Source organism: Tenrec ecaudatus, chromosome 9 (assembly GCF_050624435.1).
Source record: "Tenrec ecaudatus isolate mTenEca1 chromosome 9, mTenEca1.hap1, whole genome shotgun sequence".
Lineage (NCBI taxonomy): Eukaryota > Metazoa > Chordata > Mammalia > Afrosoricida > Tenrecidae > Tenrec > Tenrec ecaudatus.
In genome coordinates, this window is record NC_134538.1 from 149,758,792 (window position 1) to 149,778,811 (window position 20,020).

A 20,020-nucleotide genomic window follows, 5' to 3' on the forward strand; every position below is an offset into this window, starting at 1 on the left:
CGCCCGACACTCACCCCTCCTCACTTTCCCTCAGTAAGCGACTGGCGATGCGGATCAGCAGGCAGTAAGCAAATTGGGACTTGAGTCCCGATTTGGTAAACTTATTGAGCATCTTCGAAACAGCGAGACGGTCGTTCCTTCTCAGGTGGTACAGGACCCCCAGGGCATGGTACTGAAAGGGAAAGAATAGGACACAAAGCTCATCAGGAACAGGGCAAGGCACGTGGAGGTAGGATCACGTGGAACGAGAGACAAGAGTCATAGTAAAAAGATAGCCAAATGCACACAGAGGGTCCCTGGTCTCTAACTGACCTAAGTGCATGAAAGACTACATACAGTCCAGAGACGGGATCAGTTTCTCACGTAACCCCATGAAGCGCAGGCTCCAGTCTGGACAAATAGCAAGGGTGTGGCCCAGAACTAGCAGACAGCCCCACTGAGCTCCGCACTGCCCGACACGTGCTCGGGACAAAGGCCCTCAGGCCCCAGGTCTGAGCCGAGCCAGTGCCGAGCTCTCTGAGGGGCTTTAAGTCACCACCACTGCTGCTAAAGGACGATGTCCCACGGCAGCCTTAACGAGTGTCAGGATCTTGGTACTTTGCGCAAAAAAATGCCATGATCAAAGTCAGAGGGGAAACTGCTTTTTCCCAGGGAAACATGGCGCCGGGCAGTCCCTGACTTACCTCTGGGTTCCGTTTCAAAGACTGTGCCGTATCCTGGTCTGACATAAGTCTAATACCTCTTAGTTGTTATGGTTACTGCCTTCTATGATCAGGATCTTTATAAATCTGAATTCTCTTTGGGGGCTGAAGCCATTACACATCAACCTACAAATTTGGGGCATCGGCCAGTGAAGTGCTACATCATATGTAGCGTATGAAATAAGAGTCATACAGATATGATCCACGAAGACAAAACAGAGGGTCCTGAGTGTGGTTCTTCATGTCTAGAACATGTCCTAAGTCACTCCATTTCCAAGTCCCTCCATAAGAATATGCTAATGAGCATAGTTGCAGCAGGTGAAAGTAGAATGAACGCATTCTGAAATATAAATGGACAACTTCCCATAACCTTACCAGCTAAGAACCGACTCTTGTTTCTTTTCCTGAGGGATATAGCCTAATGCATATGAGGAGACCTTTGTGAAAAAAAAAATTTCAAACTCCACAATGTAAAACTTGCCCCTTACAATGCTTCTGTCGTCAAGGCTTAGCATTGAACAACCCTCTACACAAAGGATGTGCCACACGGGGGCGAAGCTCCACCTAGCACACAGCAGAAGACTCTTCCTGCACGCCCCTCGGCGGTCACCGGCTTTGAGGCAATGGCAGTCACAGTGAGGGGGAAACGCACTTGGACGTACAAACAGCAAAGTGTGCACCTTCGTTAATGCTCATCTGTGGAATTACGAAACTGCCCGGAAAATGCGGGCTTAAAGACAGCTGGTCCTGAGACCCAAGGCAAGGGGACTCAATGGCAATACCTGGACCATGACGTTACCACTTGAAGCAGCTTCCTGGGCTTCGTTGATCCAGCGCTTCACCACATCGTAGCTGATCTTCATCATGTGCTGATACAGGGGTGGAGGTGGGGGATTGAAAAGAGACAAGGCCTGGTCACAAGCCGTTTGCAACCGTAAGTTAGTCTGCATTCCTAACTGCAAAACCAACAGTTTTGTGGCTTTCTGAGTCTACTGCAAATTGCTACTCCTGGGGTTACGTGTTGTCTAAGAATTCTTTGCAAAGGTTGTGTGTGTGTGTGTGTGTGTGTGTGTGTGTGTGTTCTAAAGAGGACGGAATGTGAGGACAAGGACAAGAAGAGAATGGTCAGTCAATAGGGTGGTGCTTAAGGATTGTTAACGCTACAGCTTGTACTTCCAGGCCACCCCAAAAGAAATAAGAGTCCCAGGAGGTTCCCTCCAGACAACTCCGCAAATCAGGAACTCGCTTTGCCACTCAAATGCGCTAGTGCATTTGTTACTTTACATTAGGATCCAGTTTTAATCAAATACAAAGGATCAAATTTTGTTACAGAACGGGGGGAAATGGGGTATTATGAAAACAAGCTTGATTCCTGGGAAGAAATTTAAAAGCAAGGCAAGAGACTTTGGATTACAGGACACACACAGATGGAACGGAGCCCTGGTGGTGCAGTGGTTACGCACTGGGCTGCGCCATGTGGTCAGCAGTTCAAAACCACCATCAGCTCTACTCCCGTGTAAAGACCCCAGTGTCACCATGAGTCGGCACTGGCTCGATGGCAGTGAGCTCTGAGTGACCAGTTGGGGAGTACCAGGGATAGGAGAGGACCAAAAGGCAGGTGGTACAAAGCCGGTGATGAAAGGAGGAGTCCAGAAAACCAGGCCCACCTTCACTTTCGACCCTACCCTCACCCCACCCACTGCATCGCAGGTGCATGCAACTTCTTGATTCTCACGACACGCTGCGAAAATACAAAGGCTCCTGCTTTGACTGCCCATTCCAATTGCCCAGATCCTCTGGAGGAAGCACTCAGAGGCAGGCCTGCTTGTAACAGGTCTTGTTTGTGAGAGCGCCGCAGGGGCTTTACAAAAAGAAACAGAATCCTGCACAGAACCAGGCAGCGGCTGCTTCACTTACCAGGGACGAAACCAGGGCGGAACTGGACACACTGGAGACTCTATCCACAATCGCCTGTTTCATGTATCGCTCAATGGCCTGCAACATTGTTCCCTAAGAACCGGCATCGAAAAAACAATTACATTTTTTTTTTTTGCAAAAGAAATTCCATGTAGGAACTTCAAGATCATTTTCAAAAACCAATTACGTACACAGTCAAAGGATTATCGCTTAATCCTGCCACCAGAATAAAGCCAGCCAAGGAGGGATTTCACCTGGGAGCATTTCCAATTGCGTGCGAAGGGAAAAAGCCCAGTAACTGTCCAACTGGAAAAGCCGGGCTCCAAGTGCAGAAGAGTCCAGTTTGCAGGCAATACAAGGGGACCTCCCGGGCTCCGGGAAAAATTCCAGTGTCTTGTCGTTGCATTTTTCTACTAACGTTTTTAAAGGCCCCACATATACAAGTAGAGGCTGAATCTACCGAAGACAGCAGGAAAGAAATTCCCAAGAAGGGTTGGAGGCTTCTTTTGGTGTAGAGGATAGATAGATAGATAGATAGATAGATAGATAGATAGATAGATAGATAGATAGATATAGATAGATAAAGATAGATGGATCTTTTTTACATGGATCCCAAAGGGGCTAGTAATAAACAGGTAAGTAATCCCGATGACCTTACGCACGTAAGAAATTAAACATGTACTACGCTACCACGACGAGACCACAACTTGCAATGCTAAAGGAGAGCGTCAGGTTTTCTGTGTGAACTGGGGAAACACAGCACGGGGAAGACAGTGGCAGATAAAGGTGGGTACACCATGCAAAACCCATATGCTGATGACGAAAGACTCATTAGTGAGCTGGTGTGGTCAAGTCACCCTTGACCACTTTTAGGCTAACGACTGAGGAGCAGCAAGAATTACTTAAGCAACCTTCTACTGCTGCTTCGAGGATCCCTAACTACCAAAGGTGTTTCCATGGCACTTGAAGCTGTTCAGTCTTTTAAACTGGAGAAACTGAGGACATGCACGTACATGATACAGGCAGCTGAGCTAGTCCCTCTGTCGGCCCTGCCCTGCCTGCCCGTCCATTCGAGCGTTTCCCCCTCTCCGGTTTTAGAAAGGGATCGGGCACCACACTTCCCGGCCTCCCCCCTCCTGGCAGGACAGGCTTGGCCAACGGGAGAACTTGGGCCTGGCCGGAGACAAGTGGTTACCAGAATCCCGCCCTTAACAAATGCAACTGGCGGGGCTGGCATCTGCTAAGTGCTAGGTGACAAACGACTGTCCCCACTGAGAATCGTGCCTCAGCATCCTCTAGAGCTGCCCTACAGCCTGCTCTGGGGTCTGGCTATAAGCTTCATCTCAGAGCCTGAGATCAATGTCCTAGGGCAGAGCTTTTTATTTTTTAAGCTAAATTCGATGGAATTTTTGTTTCCTACAAGCAATGTGCCCTAAGATACTAGTCCATGTCTGCAAGGGTGAATACCAAGAAAACCGACCAAGAAAAATACATAAGAAAGGTTTGGAGCCACAGTGCCTTCCTGGTGGTCACATGTGCCTGCCACTTATGAGTCACCACGGTGCACTGTGGTCTCCGGCTGAGCCCACGGCAGGCCTGGCTCCCGCCTGAACACCCCAGGAGGACACGACTCACGTCTGTGATCCTGCAGAGCGCCCTGATGGCTGGGCCCCGGTACACGTCTTCCTTTCCAGTCATGTCCTTCGTCAGGCTGAGGAAAAGAAAGCCAGTTACCAGGAAATGAACTCATGCTTCTTTCCCTCGGGCCCACACTGAGCTCATTCCCAATTGCCCCACGGGGACCACCATGCAGCTCCTGAGTCACCGTGTCACTGCAAGTGGCTGGTAGAGGGCCCCGTTCTGTCTTAGAGAATGTGATGGTGGAAGTCCCCTGCCTTCCCGGAGCTCACAGCCTTCTGAGAGGAGAGAGTCATTCTCTCTCTCTCACACACACATACGCACACACGCACGCACACGCGTTATTGTTGCTAGGTCCTGTCGAGTGGCGTTTTAACTCAGAACAACACACGTGACGGGGGAGAGCCGTTTCAGAGGGTTTTTAGGCATGAGCGCTGGTGACATAGTGGGCTACGTACTGGGTACTAATCGCAAGGTCGGCAGTTCAAAATCACCACCTCTGCACAGGAGAAAGATGAGGCTTTCTACTCCAGTCAGGTGTTACAGCCTCGGAACCCCTCAGGGTCAATTCCACCCTGTCCTACAGGGTCCCTGTGGATCGGCATCAACTTAGCGGCAGTGAGTTTGGTTTGGTCTGGGTTTCATCTCCATGCGTGAGCTCTGGCGGGACAGTGGTTAACTACACGGCCAGTGGCTGGAACCCACCAGTCGCTCCAGGGAAGGAAGGCGACATGGACGGCTGCCTTGGAACCCCATGGGACAGCTCGCCTCTACCCCAAGGACTGCCGGAGCCAGAATGGACTCCCTGGCCTGGGGTTTATGGTGTGGTTCGTCTTCACAGGAGCAGGGGCCACGGCCTTTCTCGCCTGGAGCTGCTGCGTGGGCTTGCACCCACTGAGTCTGTGCAAAGCAGACAAGTGCTTCACCATTCCCTGGGATTCCGGATACTGCTAAATGTGGTGACAAAATAAAACAAGAACAATGGTACAGAGCCCCCTAAGGATGCAATCCCCGCTCCCCCTCTCCAAAATGAGAGAAAACTTCAGAAACCAATCGGACCGGACCGAACTCTAAAAGAAATTTCATTAGGCTGCTCAACTCTTAGGTATCTCTCTGAGACACAGCTTCTCCAATGGGACTCGCCACTGGCTTCACACTATTTGGGGAAGCCCAACAAGAAACCTAAGTCCCCACCCACCCCTGGCTAACCTATCCCTCGAGTGTCCCTCAACTAGACATGGCCACTGCGCAGTTTCTCTTATAAAAATATACACAACCACCAGCACTAGCTACTGTCCAGCTGATTCCCACTCCCAGAGGCCCTATGGCTGTCAGAGTACAACTGACAATCACAGGGTTTTCAATGGCTGATGTTCTATTAACTTATCACCAGACCGTTCTTCTGAGGCCCCTCTGGATGGACTTGAACCTATAACCTTTCAGCTCGAAGCCAGACACATCAACCATTTACACCACCCGGGGCTATCTGAACTCTTCCGGCTCCCTCTTCCACTTTCAAAGGCCCCCTGTCTTTCTATCAGGAGCCTGGTAGTGGTGTGGATTAGGTGTCTGGCTGCTAAGCACAAGGTTGGTGGCTCAAACCTTCCAGCCACTTGTCAGGAGAATGATGCGCCTCTCTGATTTGTATTCTCAGAAACTGTCTGTAGGAATCGGTTTGGGGCCTGGGACCTTGCATTATAGGAACTCTGGCGGAGCAGTGGTTGAGGGCTTGGCTGCTAACCGAGAGGCTGGAGGTCTGAAGTCACCAGCTGCTCGGTGGGAGAAAGGTATGGCAGTCGGCTTCCACAAAGACTAAAGCCTTGGAAACCCAGAGGCAGTGGGCCCGTGCTTCAGGCCCACATGTAAAGCAGGAGAAGCTCCGCATCTGCTGGTGAGCAGCTCGACTTCTCTTTGCCATGGACTGCCACAGATTCTCAGAACCTGGGAAGGGTGCTCGGACACCATGAGAACGCCCCCAGGCCCGGGCCCCATGACCAGGGATCCAAGCGTCCAGACTGCAATCCACGAGAATGTCATCAAGAACTCAAGAGCCAGCAGTCCTGTCACTGGTGACCTGCTGGGCTCACACCCCTGCTTACATCTTGGGATCCTGCTATTCCAGTTTCAAGTCCTCTTAATCGAGACAACCCTATGCACACGTACCTGCTTGTTATACATGGGAACCCTCCCCTCGCTGTGTACTTTGCTGGACCCCAAACCAGAGTCACTTAAACGAGTGACAACTGACCAATCAAGCCACTGTTTGTTAGAGTAACATGTACTGGATATCTGAGCGCTGGAAACAACGAGATACAGGCACACCTCGCCTTGCTGCGCTTTGCAGAGACTGCATTTCTCTTCTACTTGGAAGGTGTGTGCCAACCCTGCATTGAGCAAGTCTATAGCTGCCATTTTCTCCAATGACCTTGAGAGAGTAGTGGCTGGCCTTGGAGCTACGGTGGGCTACCACAATAAAGCAACTATCTCATCAAAGTTAGCCACGTCAACTTTCTGGTTTTCCAGGGCTGCTAAAAGTTACGCTTGCATAACACTATTGCTATTAAATGTGCAACAGCTCTATGGAGAAGTCTGAATTATTGTGAGAATGACCAGAACGGGGAACAGAGACACGAGGGCATTCAACAAGTACCAGAAAGTTGACCAGAAATAATTATTAGCCACAATCCAAAACATCAAGTTATAACAGCCTAATATATCAGTGTACTTCCAACCAGATTCTTAAATATGCATTCATTAAATATTTCCAAAGTGAAATTATATGGGGTCCCTCGTATTTTTAGAAGGGAAATACAATCCAACTCAGTCGGCTTTTTAATGACTTTTCCAAGACACTAAAGATGCTCCAAAACTCTTTCCCAGAGTTTATAAAATATTCCAGAGTATGAATACGGCCTGGTGAGCTGGGTGATTGGAGCCATGGCCGCCACGCTACCCTCCCCTTTTTTGCTGGTAAGTGGTGCTGCCCCACACCACGGGACCTACGTCTGCCTGGGCCCTCTCGGATTCCTTTATGGTCATGTGGTTTCTTGACTTAACTGTTCTTGAGACAATAGCAATTCAACAGCTGCTGCTTGTGCCACCAGACCGCAACGATGCCCGCTGACCCTCCTTTTCTGAGTGCTTCCTCCCCTGTGAACATCACTCGTTGCCTGGCCCCCTTCAGTCTCTGCCCATTCTTGCCAGTGGCTGATACCCACTTGGCCCCATATCGTTCACAAACGAGCAGTGCTGAAGGCAAAGACTCTTACCGAGCAAGCTAAGTGCGGGCTCACTAGTGCTTACTTACCCACCTGTCACGTGGGTTGCATGTGCTGGCTTTATTCGCTCCAGATTAGTATCAGCACAGGTCAGCCCATGTTTAGCTTGCTTACTGGATGATCCCACAGGGAGCCCAGTCACTATGCACTCACGGAAATGAAGCACCAGACATGACGCGAGGCCAACGAACTGGGACCTTTCATGACACTGGTGAGGGTTTTCAGCAGAGAATCCCATAGCGACAGTTACTCCCGCACCCAAGGGGTGAAACCCTGTCCAGACAGTCAACTATGGCGACCAAACGACTCTGGAGACAAGCGGAGTCAGCTTGTGATCCCATCTTCTCACCCCCTTTAAGTGCTGCACACGGCTGTTAGTGTTTGTTTCCTTTTCGGCAATGTGATAGGTCAACATGTCGGTAGCTCTCTCTTCTTACATGCTTAGGTCTACAGCTCTTTGATTACTGGTGCAAATGAACGAAAAACAAACACACAGGATGAGGAGGCAAAGCAAAACTGACATGGACAGGGAGTCTATCCTGACAAACAAGTTCCTCTCACACAAACCAACGGAAAACCAGTGCCGTGAGCGATTTGAAGGCAGGACCCCGGGTGTTCTAGTTTTTATGAATTGTCACTTTTTTAAAAAGTTGAAGAGTTCTTTATCTATTATGGTTGTTCCCGTCGGTGTGATTGGGTGCAAACCTCTTTGCTGAAATGCATTATCTGCGGTTTAGATTTGCTGCATTTACGTAATACGTAACTTTTACTTAAATCCTCAAATCGACAGCCCTTATCCTTGAGACTTATGCCCCTGTTTTACAAGATAAAGGCTGTTTTCACATGCGGACAGCTATATTTTAGAGAAGGGCAGCTTAAGATGTTGAAATTCTTTTGAATTCCTCTGGTCTTTCTTCCAGTCAAGGAGAGGTCCGAGGCAGAGAAGAACCCCTGGTCCAATAGCCGCTCAGCTCCGCCCTCAGGCTCTGGGGACCCGCATACCTGCTGGTGACAATGATGACATCCTCCGAGATGGTCGCCATCTCCTTGATGGTGAGGTAACACATCCTTCTCAGGGTTTGCTGGAAGTGATTGACACAAGCACGGATTACTCCACAAGAAACGGCTTGAAGCAAGGACCCCAAGTACATATGTTAGATTCTTGAACAAACTCTCTCCCGTTTAAAAAAAGAAAATCTGCTTGAAAAAATGCTAAGAACAGTACTATTCCTACTGAACACAAATAATCGGTGTGCTGAGGCAATGCAAAACAATTAATGAGTACACATTCAATGATCTGCATGGGCCTTTCTACGGAGAGATCCGCCAAACGGAGACGCTGAAAGCACTGATGCTGCTGTTCGGGCCATCTGGCCATCCTGCCCGCCAGCCGCCCATGCACAGTGGGAGGACTCACTGCCTGGCCCTGCGCCCTCCTCACTACTGTCCTGGGCCCGAGGCCACGGCTGCAGCCACGGTGGCCATCCATCTCGTCGAGGGTCCTCCTCCTTTTTTGCTGCCCCTCCACTTTACCAAGATGTCTTTCCACAGGGACCAGTCTCGCCTGGCAACACGTCCAACGTGAAGATGTATCTACAGGCAAACGCCTTTCTGAGGGTTACCAGTATGTCCTGGAATTTTTATTTTAAAGATTCTTCCAAAACACGTGTGGCAAGACGTGCAAACCTGCACTCTCCTCAGTTCAGTGTCTACAGACCATTTCACTGAATCCCACAGGATTGAAAGTTAGATAACCAACTTCCACTTGGAACGATCACTTCCACGACCGATGTGTAGATGGATACCTGTATCCAAAATATGTGCTCAGGAAAGACCCTCAGGCGTCACTCAGCTATTTGGCTAACTCAATCACCAGCTTCCCCTCACTTGTCTGCCCTCATTCCTGATCCAGTGACATCACCGGTCTTGTCAGCAGGAAAACCCAAGTCGATCAGACCCAGTTCCAGAGCCCAAGCTGAGGAAGAGACTCTGGTGAAGACTAAGTACGTCAAGGAGAGAGAGAAGAAGGGGGCGGGCTCCTAAGTAGTTAAACACAGACGGAAAACACAGACGGAGAACTCCCCCCCAAAGTGAAAACGGCTCTGAGCTTGACTAGATCACGCAAACACGGACAGCTGGGAAATACAAAGGAAAGGACCTGGAAAGGGAGGGATCTCCAAGGAAAGGGGTGACTCGGGAAGGAAGGGAGACTTCCCAACTCATCTTCTCCTGGATAGAAAACATGACCAGAAGAAAAGAATGAACAATCTACAGATCCATGTTTCAGTGTCAGAAAAGCCCTAACAAATTTCAGCAAACAGAAACCAAATGTCCCCGGGTGGCGCCCCTGACTAAGTGCTCAGGTCACAGCCATCCGGAAGGCCCTTGAAGACAGGCTTGGCTGTTTCCAAAAGGTCATGGGTTTGAAACCCGTATGCACTTCGACTCGGTGCACGTGGGGTCGAATGGCTCAACAACATGAAACCAAGCAACTGCATCCCAAGGATGTGGTGGTTTCATTAACATGTGAAAACAAAGCATGGAACTTCACTGTCATACGCGAATGACACAAGAACACCACACAGTAATCCCAGGATGCCGAGAGAGCCTTAACGCAAGTTAGTGCCTGTCCTGAAAAAGTCTCCGTCTGGCACACTGGAAACCGGAAATCACTTCTCAGCCTACTGACAGGCTTCGATAAAAACTGGTAAATGACTGACTGTCATCTCCTAAGAACAGGAGCAAGGCGAAGAGGTCGCCTTCCCTTCATCACTTGGCAGAGCGATATGGCAAGATATGTAAATAAAAGGCACGTAGCAGATTAGAAAAGAAACAGTAGATGTTCTTTTGGAAGATGGTATGACCATTTAGGCTAAAGATCCAATGAAATATGTCAAAACAGTCCTGAAACTCATAAGTAAATTTAACAAGACCACAGTAAGCAAGGAGAATCCACAAAAATCCATTTAATTTCTTTAACTACCAACAAAGAATTCAAATACAATAGCATGTAGAAATATGAAGCGATATAGGGATAAATTTCATTAAAATGTATGCAAGACACTAACTAGAAACTATAAAATGCTGCTGCAAGAAAGCAAAGACACCTGAACAACGAGCGATCTACACTGCCTTCCCGGAAGAGGAGAGTCCAGAGTGTTCCAATGGCCATGCCCCCCAAGCTGGTCTTTAGCTTGCCTAGCAAGTTGACTTTAAATTCATATGGAAACAGAAAGGACTGAGAAGAGCCATGGCGATTAAAAATGAGGATTTACACCACCCTGGTGGCATAGTGGGCTACTAGTTGGGCTACTAACCGCAAGGCCGGCGGTTTAAAGCCCAGCCACTCTGCTGAAGAGGAGACTTTGTACTCTAAAAATGTTCAGTCTCAGAAACCCAAAGGCAGTTCTACTCTGTCCTATAGGGTTGCTCTGCGTTGGCATGGACTCGAGAGCCGTGTGCTTCGGTTCAAACTAGTCCACAAGACAGTGTAGGCACACAAGTACTACTGCAGAGCCCCTCAACAGGTCACTGAAGAAATCTTCCAAAGGGGTCAAACTACACACAGTAACATAACTGCCTCCCAGAGAAAAGTTCACAATAATTACACGGCCAACTGTATCTCCTCTGTTGCTCTCTGCCTTTTCACTTAGTCGCTTACAGTTAATGTAGTTGGAGATATGGCTGGATTTAAGGAAACCATTTGTTAAAAATAATTTTATCACAGACTGGACTGGAAAACGCTCCTAAGGGCCAGCAAACGATCCCTGAACTAACTACAAAAAAAAAAAATCATTTTATCGAGGGCTCGTACAACTCTTATCACAATCCATACATCCATCACGTCAAGCACATTTGTACATATGTTGCCATCATTTTCAAAACATTTTCTTTCTACTTGAGCCCTTGGTATCAGCTCCTCATTTTTCCCCTCCCTCCCCTCCCCTTCCCTCCCTCCCTCGTGAACTCTTGATAATTTAGAAATTCTTATTATTTTCTCATGCCTTGCACTGTCCGATGTCTCCCTTCTTCTATTTGCTTTCCACTGACAGTGAGTCCTCAGGTTCTGTGCTCCTTTGTTCTCACTTTCCTGCCATCTCTGGGGTTAATCAAGCACGCCTACTATTCCATTTTATCTCCTCTACTGGCTTTAGAAACATGTCCACTTTAATGAAATCGAATCCACATCACATACAACCCACTTATTTATGGGTGTAACTCTTCACAGAGGTGTGCATCCATCACCATCATCAGTTGAAGACATTGTCATCACACCCCTTAACTCCCCAGTCACTCCCTGTTTCCACTAGGCAACCACCAATCTATTTTCTGTCTCTATGAATTTGCCTTCTGTGTGCATGTCACATAGGAAACCATACAGTATGTGGGAAGGGGGGGAAAGACAGGATGGTACTAGACTAAGATTGAATCAAAAGAGAATGTGTCAATCTGCAAAAATCGCTTACTCTTCTTTTTCCATATGCATGTTCAATGGCTCCAGAACCATTTGCTGAGAATGGACAGGTGGGAAGGAAGGAGGGAGAAGAAACCCAACCCTCAATACCGAAAGACACAAAACCAGAACACTCCTAGGAAGAGGCCCAGGACACTACGGTCTTCAACCAAGTCCAGTAAGGATTTCTCTAATGATATCAGAAGCACAATCGGTAACAGGAAAAGGAAAAAAAAAAGGTGATAAACTGAACGTCACCAAAATTTAATTAAAAACTTCTCTTCAAAAATCTATTAGGAAAATAAAATGACAAGCCACAGACTAGGAGATAGTATTTGCAAAATATATCTGATAAAGTAGCTATATCTAGATTTTATAAAAATCTTTCAGAATGCAATAATGAAAACCAGCTCTCCTTTTTAATGATTTAAATGAGTCACAATTTTCAACAGAGTGAGTCTTCACCATGGAAGACATATGAAAGGCAAAACAAACACCTGGAAGACGTTGGAACATTCACCTGCTGCTGGCAAGCTGACTCTGACCCACGGAGACTGTGTGGAACGGAAGAGGCACGCCCCACAGGGTTTCCTAGGCTGTACCGCTGTCAGTCCCCCGTGCGATGGTGGCTGGTGTGTGGCTGTGACGCTGGAAGCTGTGCCACACTGGTAGTTCAAACACCAGCAGGCTCACCCAGGGCTACCAACTTTCAGCAGAGCTTCCAAATTAACGGACTACGAAGGAGGGGCAGGTGGTCCTAGCCACTGATGAACAGCAGCGGGGCACTGGCAGCCGCTGTGCTGAAGATGAGCTTGGAAGGCAATCAGCACACGACTGAGAGAGAGCGGCCTTCTCGAAGGAGAGCTGACACTAATGGCCACGATGGAGTGGAGCTTCGGGACCTTCACCTGCCGATGGGGCCAGACTCAGAATGGGAGGAAACACTGCGCATGTCCGTCCATCCAGGGAAACGAAGTAAGAAAGGAAAAAATTAACGGATGAAGTACCATGGGTGAATCTCAAATCCACTAGAGGGGTAACTGAAAAGACCATGCAAAGGCTTCCTTGAGTCGTATGCAACCCCTGAAAAAGGCAACTTCTCCAGAAGGAAGCGAGGCCAGGTGCAGCCAGGGACTGAGTGTGGGTGAAAGAAACAGTGGCCACAGGCACAGGGACTTTCTGAGGTGATGGAAATGTTCAAAATCTTGGCTGTGGTGGCGATCACACTACTCTTATGCATTTGTCACAACTCAGACTTGTCCCCTCAGAGGATGGGTTTTTTCCCTAAGTGAATTGTATTCCCTTCTCCTTCCTCAAAAGAGGAGAGTGAATGGAAAGGCAAACCAGAGACGGGGAGAACATATGTGCAAAACACGTATCTGATAACAGCCTTACATCTCCAGAACATGTAATGAATGCCTGTCAACTGGACATCCCCTACAGAAGGGTCGCGGGGAGGAGACAAGCCAGTCAGGGTGCAGTGTAGCAACGAAGAAACATACAACTTTCCTCTAGTTCCTAAGTGCTTCCTCCCTCCCCACTATCATGCTCCCAGTTCTACCTTACAAATCCGGCTAGACCAGAGGATGTACACTGGTACAGATAGGAACTAGAAACACAGGGAATCCAGGGCAGATGATCCCTTCAGGACCAGTGCTGAGACTGGTGAAACTGGAAGGGTGGAGGGAGTGTGGAATGGAAAGGGAGAACCGATTACAGGGATCTACATGTAACCTCCTCCCTGGGGGATGGACAACAGAAAAGTGGGTGATGGGAGACATTGGACGGTGTAAAATATAACAACATAATAATTTATATATTAACAAGGGTTCATGAGGGAGGGGAGAACAGGGAGGAAGGGGGGAAAATGAGGAGCTGATGCCAGGAGTTTAAGTAGAGAGCAAATGTTTTGAGAATGATCAGGACAATGAATGTACAGATGTGCTTTACACAACTGATGTCTGTATGGACTGTGATAAGAGTTGTATGAGCCCCAATAAAACGATATTAAAAAAAAAAGAAAAGAACACCTGTAACTCAATAAGACAAAAAAACCTAACTTACCCAAAAAAAGGGGTGAAAGGTTTGGACACTTCGCTAAAAACGATATCTCGATGGCAAATAAGCACGTGAAAGAGCTTAAGCACTGCACTGTTCATGACTTGAGACATGCAAACTCAACCCATCATTCCCGAAGAATTAACCCAAAAGAAATCAAAACCCATATCTACACACAAATGTGCACTTGAATATTCTCAGCCACTTTATTCTCATTCATTCCGATTACACCAATAAACCAGAAATCATATCAACGTGTGAAGGAACAGATACATTAAAACTACATGCCCAATGGAAAACTATTCAGCAGTAAAAAGGAAAGAAGTACAGATACATGTACAGATACACACTAAAAGTCTAGTCAACCCACAATCTGTAAGTGAAAGAAACAAGATGTGAAAGCCTTTATTAGGCACTCACTCCTCACTGCAGGGTGATTAAGATCTAAAGCCCACTTATTCGAAGAAGAACGAAGGAGGACCCCCTGGGATCACGACGTGGAGCGCGAGTCCGTCATTCCCTAACTGCCAAACCACCGAGTCGAGCTGACATACTATTTACCATCCCAGCCAGCCTCTCGCCTCCAGCCTCAGCGTTCCTGACTGCCAGACAGACACCCTAAGAGCCACAACCTCATGTGCATCAGCAAAACACTAGAAGCCACTGCGATATCCAGCTTTGGGAGAACGAATAACTAACTACACAGGAGAACTGTCTGTTCACACACTGCAATCCCAGACAGCGTGAAGTAGTACATGCACCCAGTGTTTACATTTCAAAAAACAGTATTCATTATTTTTTAGATTTCAAAGTAATATGAAGCTGTCATTTTCATCAGGGGTGTCAAACTGGTGACTCGCAGGCCGCATGCACCCCCAAAGTAATTTTTTGTGGCCCACAATACTCTGAAATAAAATGAAAATGGAAAAAAATTGTTATGAAGAAAATAGCACTGAGGGGAGATCAAGGCAATACCGTACACACGATTCTCTCGCTACATTTTATTTCAGAGCATCGTGGGCCACAAAAAATTACCTCGGGGGCTGCGTGTAGCCCGCGGGCCGCCAGTGTGATACCCCTGATTTATATATTTTAATATACACAAAAACACTATTGTTTAGGGATATGAACATGGGTAAAAGCATACTCTCCAAAAAAAAGAGAATTGCGCTGGGCAGAGCGGAGCTTTCCTAGTACACATTTTTCCCTCTAGGTGAGCCCAGAAGTTCCCTGAGTTAGTGCATCCCGTGGCGTCGCCTAGGAAGGTTCTCTCCAGTCACAGTGAATTTTTTCGTAAAAGCAGTTTCACTTGAACCTCGTTTTGTGGGATGGCCGATGTGAGAGAACAGAGTGCAGCTGTGAAATGTTATCTCCTGCTTGGGGAAAAATGCCACAGAAGCTGTTGTGACGTTGAACACAGCTTACAAGGACTGTGCTGTAGGAAAATCTCCGAGTGGTTTTCTCATTTCAGAAAAGGTGACACACTGATTGATGCCACACCGCATTCTGGACGTCCATCAACTTCCCAAATGGATGAAAATGTCGACGCGTAATGGGTTTGGAGTTCGTTCCACCAGGTCAGACTGTTAATCAAGCTTTCTAGTTAGAGGTTCTGAAAAGACTGCGTAACAGTGTGCGACAATGAAGACCTGATTTGTGGGAGACTGGGGACAGCGCACCAGCTCATGCAGCCATCTCAGAGCACCAGTTTTTGGCAAAAAACACCATGGTTCTCTTGCCCACACCCCTTACCCACCTGACCTTGCTCTGTGTGACTTCTTTTTGTTTCCTCAAATGCAGAGGACACGAAAGGACAGCAATGTGACTACGCAGAATCGGTGGAGACAAAAAAACGAGGAAGGTGCTGGCAGCCATCCAAACAGATGAGTGTAAAAAATGTTCCCAAGAATGGAATTGCAGACTTGACAAATGTATTAAGTGTAATGGAGAGTACTTTGAAGGTGATAAGGTTGTTTGTCCAAAAAAATACATAGCTTTAAAAAAATTAAAAATCGTTTTGGGGGGTACCCCTCATAGTCGGGCGATTACCAACATCAATAAAGCAGTTCCTCTTTGTCTGGAGTAGAAGGTGCTCCACATGCTGCTGCTAAGCTCCTTACCTGTCATCGCGGGCCTTTACCTGCATAGCTTCCCTTTCCCAACAGTGTTTTCAATTCCATACCACTGGCTACATCAATGACACTATTAATAACATTACTTCATGCCCCAGGGGGATAAAGTGAACCTGAGACATACAGAAACCATAGAGATATGAATGGGTTTAGGTCTTACACACTCATTCTAGCCCCAATCTAAGAACAATTAGTTCTTAGGACATGGCCCTGCTTGGTGCTCACCCTCATGAAGAGATCACCGGCTATCAGAAAGAATAGCATCTGGGTATCATCCACCCTGGATTCCCTGTACCTCCAACCCTCATATGTACCAGTGTACAGCCTCTGTCCTATCCAGCCCTGCAAGGTAGAATTCGGATCATGGTAGTTGGGGGGAGGAAGCATCCAGGATCTGGGGGAAAGCTGTCCAAGGGCGTGAGGGACGATGCTGGGAGAGTGGAGGGTGAGTGGGTTGGAAAGGGGGAACTGATTACAAGGAGCCACATGTGACCTCTTCCCTGGGAGAGGGACAGCAGAGAAGGGGGGAAGGGAGACCCCGAATAGGGCAAGATATGACAAAATAATGAGGTATAAATTACCAAGGGCATATGAGGGAGGGGGGAAAGGGGAGGGAGGGGGGAAAAAAAAGAGGACCTGATGCATGGGGCTTAAGTGGAGAGCAAATGCCTTGAGAATGATTGGGGCAGGGAATGTATGGATGTGCCTTATACAATTGATGTATGTATATGTATGGATTGTGGTAAGAGTTGTTGGAGTCCCTAATAAAATGTAAAAGAAGAAAAGAGAAAAAAATGATTAGGGCAAAGACTGTACAGATGTGCTTTATACAATTGATGTATGTATATGTATGAACTATGAAAAGAATTGTATGAGCCCCAATAAATTGTTAAAAAAAAAAAAAAAAAAGAATAGCATCTGGGATCTTAAAGGCTTGTCTTCAAACAAGCAGCCATCTAAGTGAGGTGTCAACTAAGTTCACATGGAAGAAGCACACCGGCTGGTGTGATCCAAAGACTGTAAATAATAAAATCCCAAGCTGAAGGCGGCAATGGTATCAGAGGTTAAATGGTGAACACTGGTTTGCTGAAGGCTCTGGATGCCAGGGCGTTTGAACGGTGGCGCTGACGAAGGACCCTGAAAGGACCATGGACTGCTAAAAGGACAAAGCTGTCTGGGAAGAAGTGCAGCCAGGGGGCTCCTTAGAGGCAAGGGTGACAAAGCTTCATCTTATATGCTTTGGACATACTGTCGGGAGCGACCGGCCCTGGAGAAGGACATCCTGCTTGGTAAGGTGGAGGGGCGGTGACAGAGAGGAAGGCCTCCGTGAGCTGGACTGACACCGTGGCGGCAATGGGCTCCGGCAGAGGAACAACTGCAAGGATGAGGCAGGACCCTGTGGTGTTTCATTCTACTGTGCGTGAGGTCACTGTGGGTCAGAACAACTCGATGGCACCTGCCAACAACAATGTTGGAAGCCCAAAGTGGGTGATGGTGGAAGCCCACATTTCATTTGCAGTGTCCACACATGGACCCCAACTCCAGCTCATCCCCTGGGATCATGGTCAAGGGACACGAACAGCCTCAGCCTCAGACGGAGAGAAGTAATCAGGCTACAATACAGTCAGTATCTGTATCATTTGGTCTCCCTTTTGACCTATCGTATATACTCGAATATAAGCCGACCCAAGTATAAGCTGAGGTACCTAATTATTACCTGGGAAACCAGAAAAACTGATTGACTCGAGTATACGCCTAGGGTGGGAAATGCAGGATGTGAATTAACACAGAGACCAGAGGGAAGAGACGGAGCGCAGCCAGACACATCCTTACCAGTTCAGCTGCCGGCGTAAGTGAATCACTATGGGTGTTTCTGCGAATTGGAGCCGTCCACGTCATAGGATGGCTCTGATTGGTTAGATGTGAGTAAACAAACATTCAAAGTCCTGCAGTGTCCGCGGGGCTTTGAATGAACAGCGGAGGAACGGCAATCACCCGTGATATGTTACACCTCGCTGGGGTACCACTGACCCATGTATAAGCCGAACCCCAGTTTTTCAGCACATCTTTTGTGCTGAAAAAAACTCAGCTTATTCATGAGTATATGTGGTATTTTAAAGGTGTTTCAGTTAAAAGCAAAGAGGAAATACACGTAGATTAAGCTTCTGAGGACTTCTTCCTCAGCAGAGACTCAGAATGTGAATGGCCCGGCTATCGTGCAGAATGCATTGGAAAGTGGACTGCTGTAGATACAGTTAGGGTAAAAGCTAACATCTGATTATTTGAACTCCCTTCTGACCTATTTTAGATTTGTTCTATTTTTTCCTGCTTTCTTTTTGATTGAGTTTTTTCTGCTTTACTTCGTTATTGCTGGTGTTGGCATCTTGGATTTGTTTTTGTGGGTTTTCTGGTGTGTTTCTCTGTGTATGAGATCCAGGATAGGGGAATCTAGAGACATAACTGGATTAACATTTCCTTGGGGTTATGGTGGGTAGGGAAAGTTGGAGAGAAATGGGGAGCTAATAACAATGAGTAAACGAAGAAAGTGTTCTAAAATTGATTGTGGTGATGGTTATACAACTCTTTTCAATATAATTGAACTACTGAACTGTGTATGTGAAATATATGCAATATAACTGCTTAAGAAGAAAATAAAAAGATCCTTACCCTGCCTTTCAGGCTCAAAGAAAGCACTGCAGTCTACCACACCTGCACCCAATCTCCCTCCACTGCTTCTGTCCTACTCCTATGAATGAACTATCCAGCTACTCACTAAAGCCAATCCTGCCACTAGTTCACGACTCCATCCCCTCTTGCTCATTCATGGGACTCCGCTCCAGCACTGATCAGCGACCCCCCGCATCATCAATGAGGCTCTCTCTTCTACCTCATTCATATCGACGTGCAAACACAAGAAAGACATCTCTTCGGGTGATTTAGCTACACTGGAACCCCACCTCCCTGTATGGTTCCAAATTAATTATTTAAAAGGGAAATTATCATGGCCTTTGGAAGGTGCAAATGAAATGCACTATTGACATTCTAGGAGCTCTGGTGACAGTGTGGGCTATGCACTGAGCTGCTAACCACAAAGTCAGCGGTTCAAACCTACCAGCTGCTCCACGGGAGAAAGATGAGGCTGTCTACTCCCATAAAGATGTAAAGGTTTACTCTACCCTATATGGTCGCTATGAGTCAGAAATGACTTGATGGTAGGAAGGTTTGGGGTTTGGTTTGGTTTTCAGTGGTGGCACAGTGGGTTATACATTGAGCTGATAATGCTCTGCAGGGGAAAGATGAGGCTTTCTACTGCCCTAAAGATCTGCCCCTGTGGGGTCCTAATTAGAACTGATCCTTCAGGGTCACTATGAGGTGCAGACAACACAACAACTCAATGACAGTGCGTTTGAAGGTTACTGACATCTGGGGTCAGATAATTCTTTGTTGGTGGGACCTGTTCAGAGTGACCACAGCCCCTTCCCATGAGAAGCCTCCTCGGCTGGAATAATGAAAAAGGGCTCCACGCAGTTGCCCAGTGCCCCCAGTTGAGAACACTGTGCTAGAAGCTTCCACTCTGCACTGGCTATCTCCCCCCATCTCGGAGACTTCTTCCCCTTTTCACTGATGGTTTCATTCCCAACCACCAGCCCTCTGACACTCACCATAACCTCGTGTCGGCAGCCAGACCCGAGGTGAAAAATCACGGTTACAAAGAGGCAAAAGCTTCTCCTTGGGCTCCACTCCAACCCTGCGTCGTGGCCCCAGTTAGCAGCTGGAAATAGCTGGTCTCTAGTTTAACCCTCTGAGAAATACCCCCAAGTTCTTGCTGTGGCTCTGCTTACC

General features: G+C 47.5%; 1 protein-coding gene across 2 annotated transcripts in view; it reads right to left on the minus strand.

The window, feature by feature from the left end:
* The window catches only part of COPG2 (coat protein complex I subunit gamma 2), a 112,885-nt gene that overhangs the window by 83,107 nt on the left and 9,758 nt on the right, over window positions 1-20,020 (minus strand). For both annotated transcript variants that reach the window (XM_075558669.1, XM_075558668.1), the window contains exons 5-9: window positions 8,537-8,616; window positions 4,254-4,329; window positions 2,619-2,711; window positions 1,484-1,570; window positions 15-172 (exon numbers count right to left, since the gene is read on the minus strand). In XM_075558669.1, the coding sequence (XP_075414784.1) occupies window positions 15-172; window positions 1,484-1,570; window positions 2,619-2,711; window positions 4,254-4,329; window positions 8,537-8,616 (494 nt within the window). The remainder of the gene's footprint in view (window positions 1-14; window positions 173-1,483; window positions 1,571-2,618; window positions 2,712-4,253; window positions 4,330-8,536; window positions 8,617-20,020) is intronic.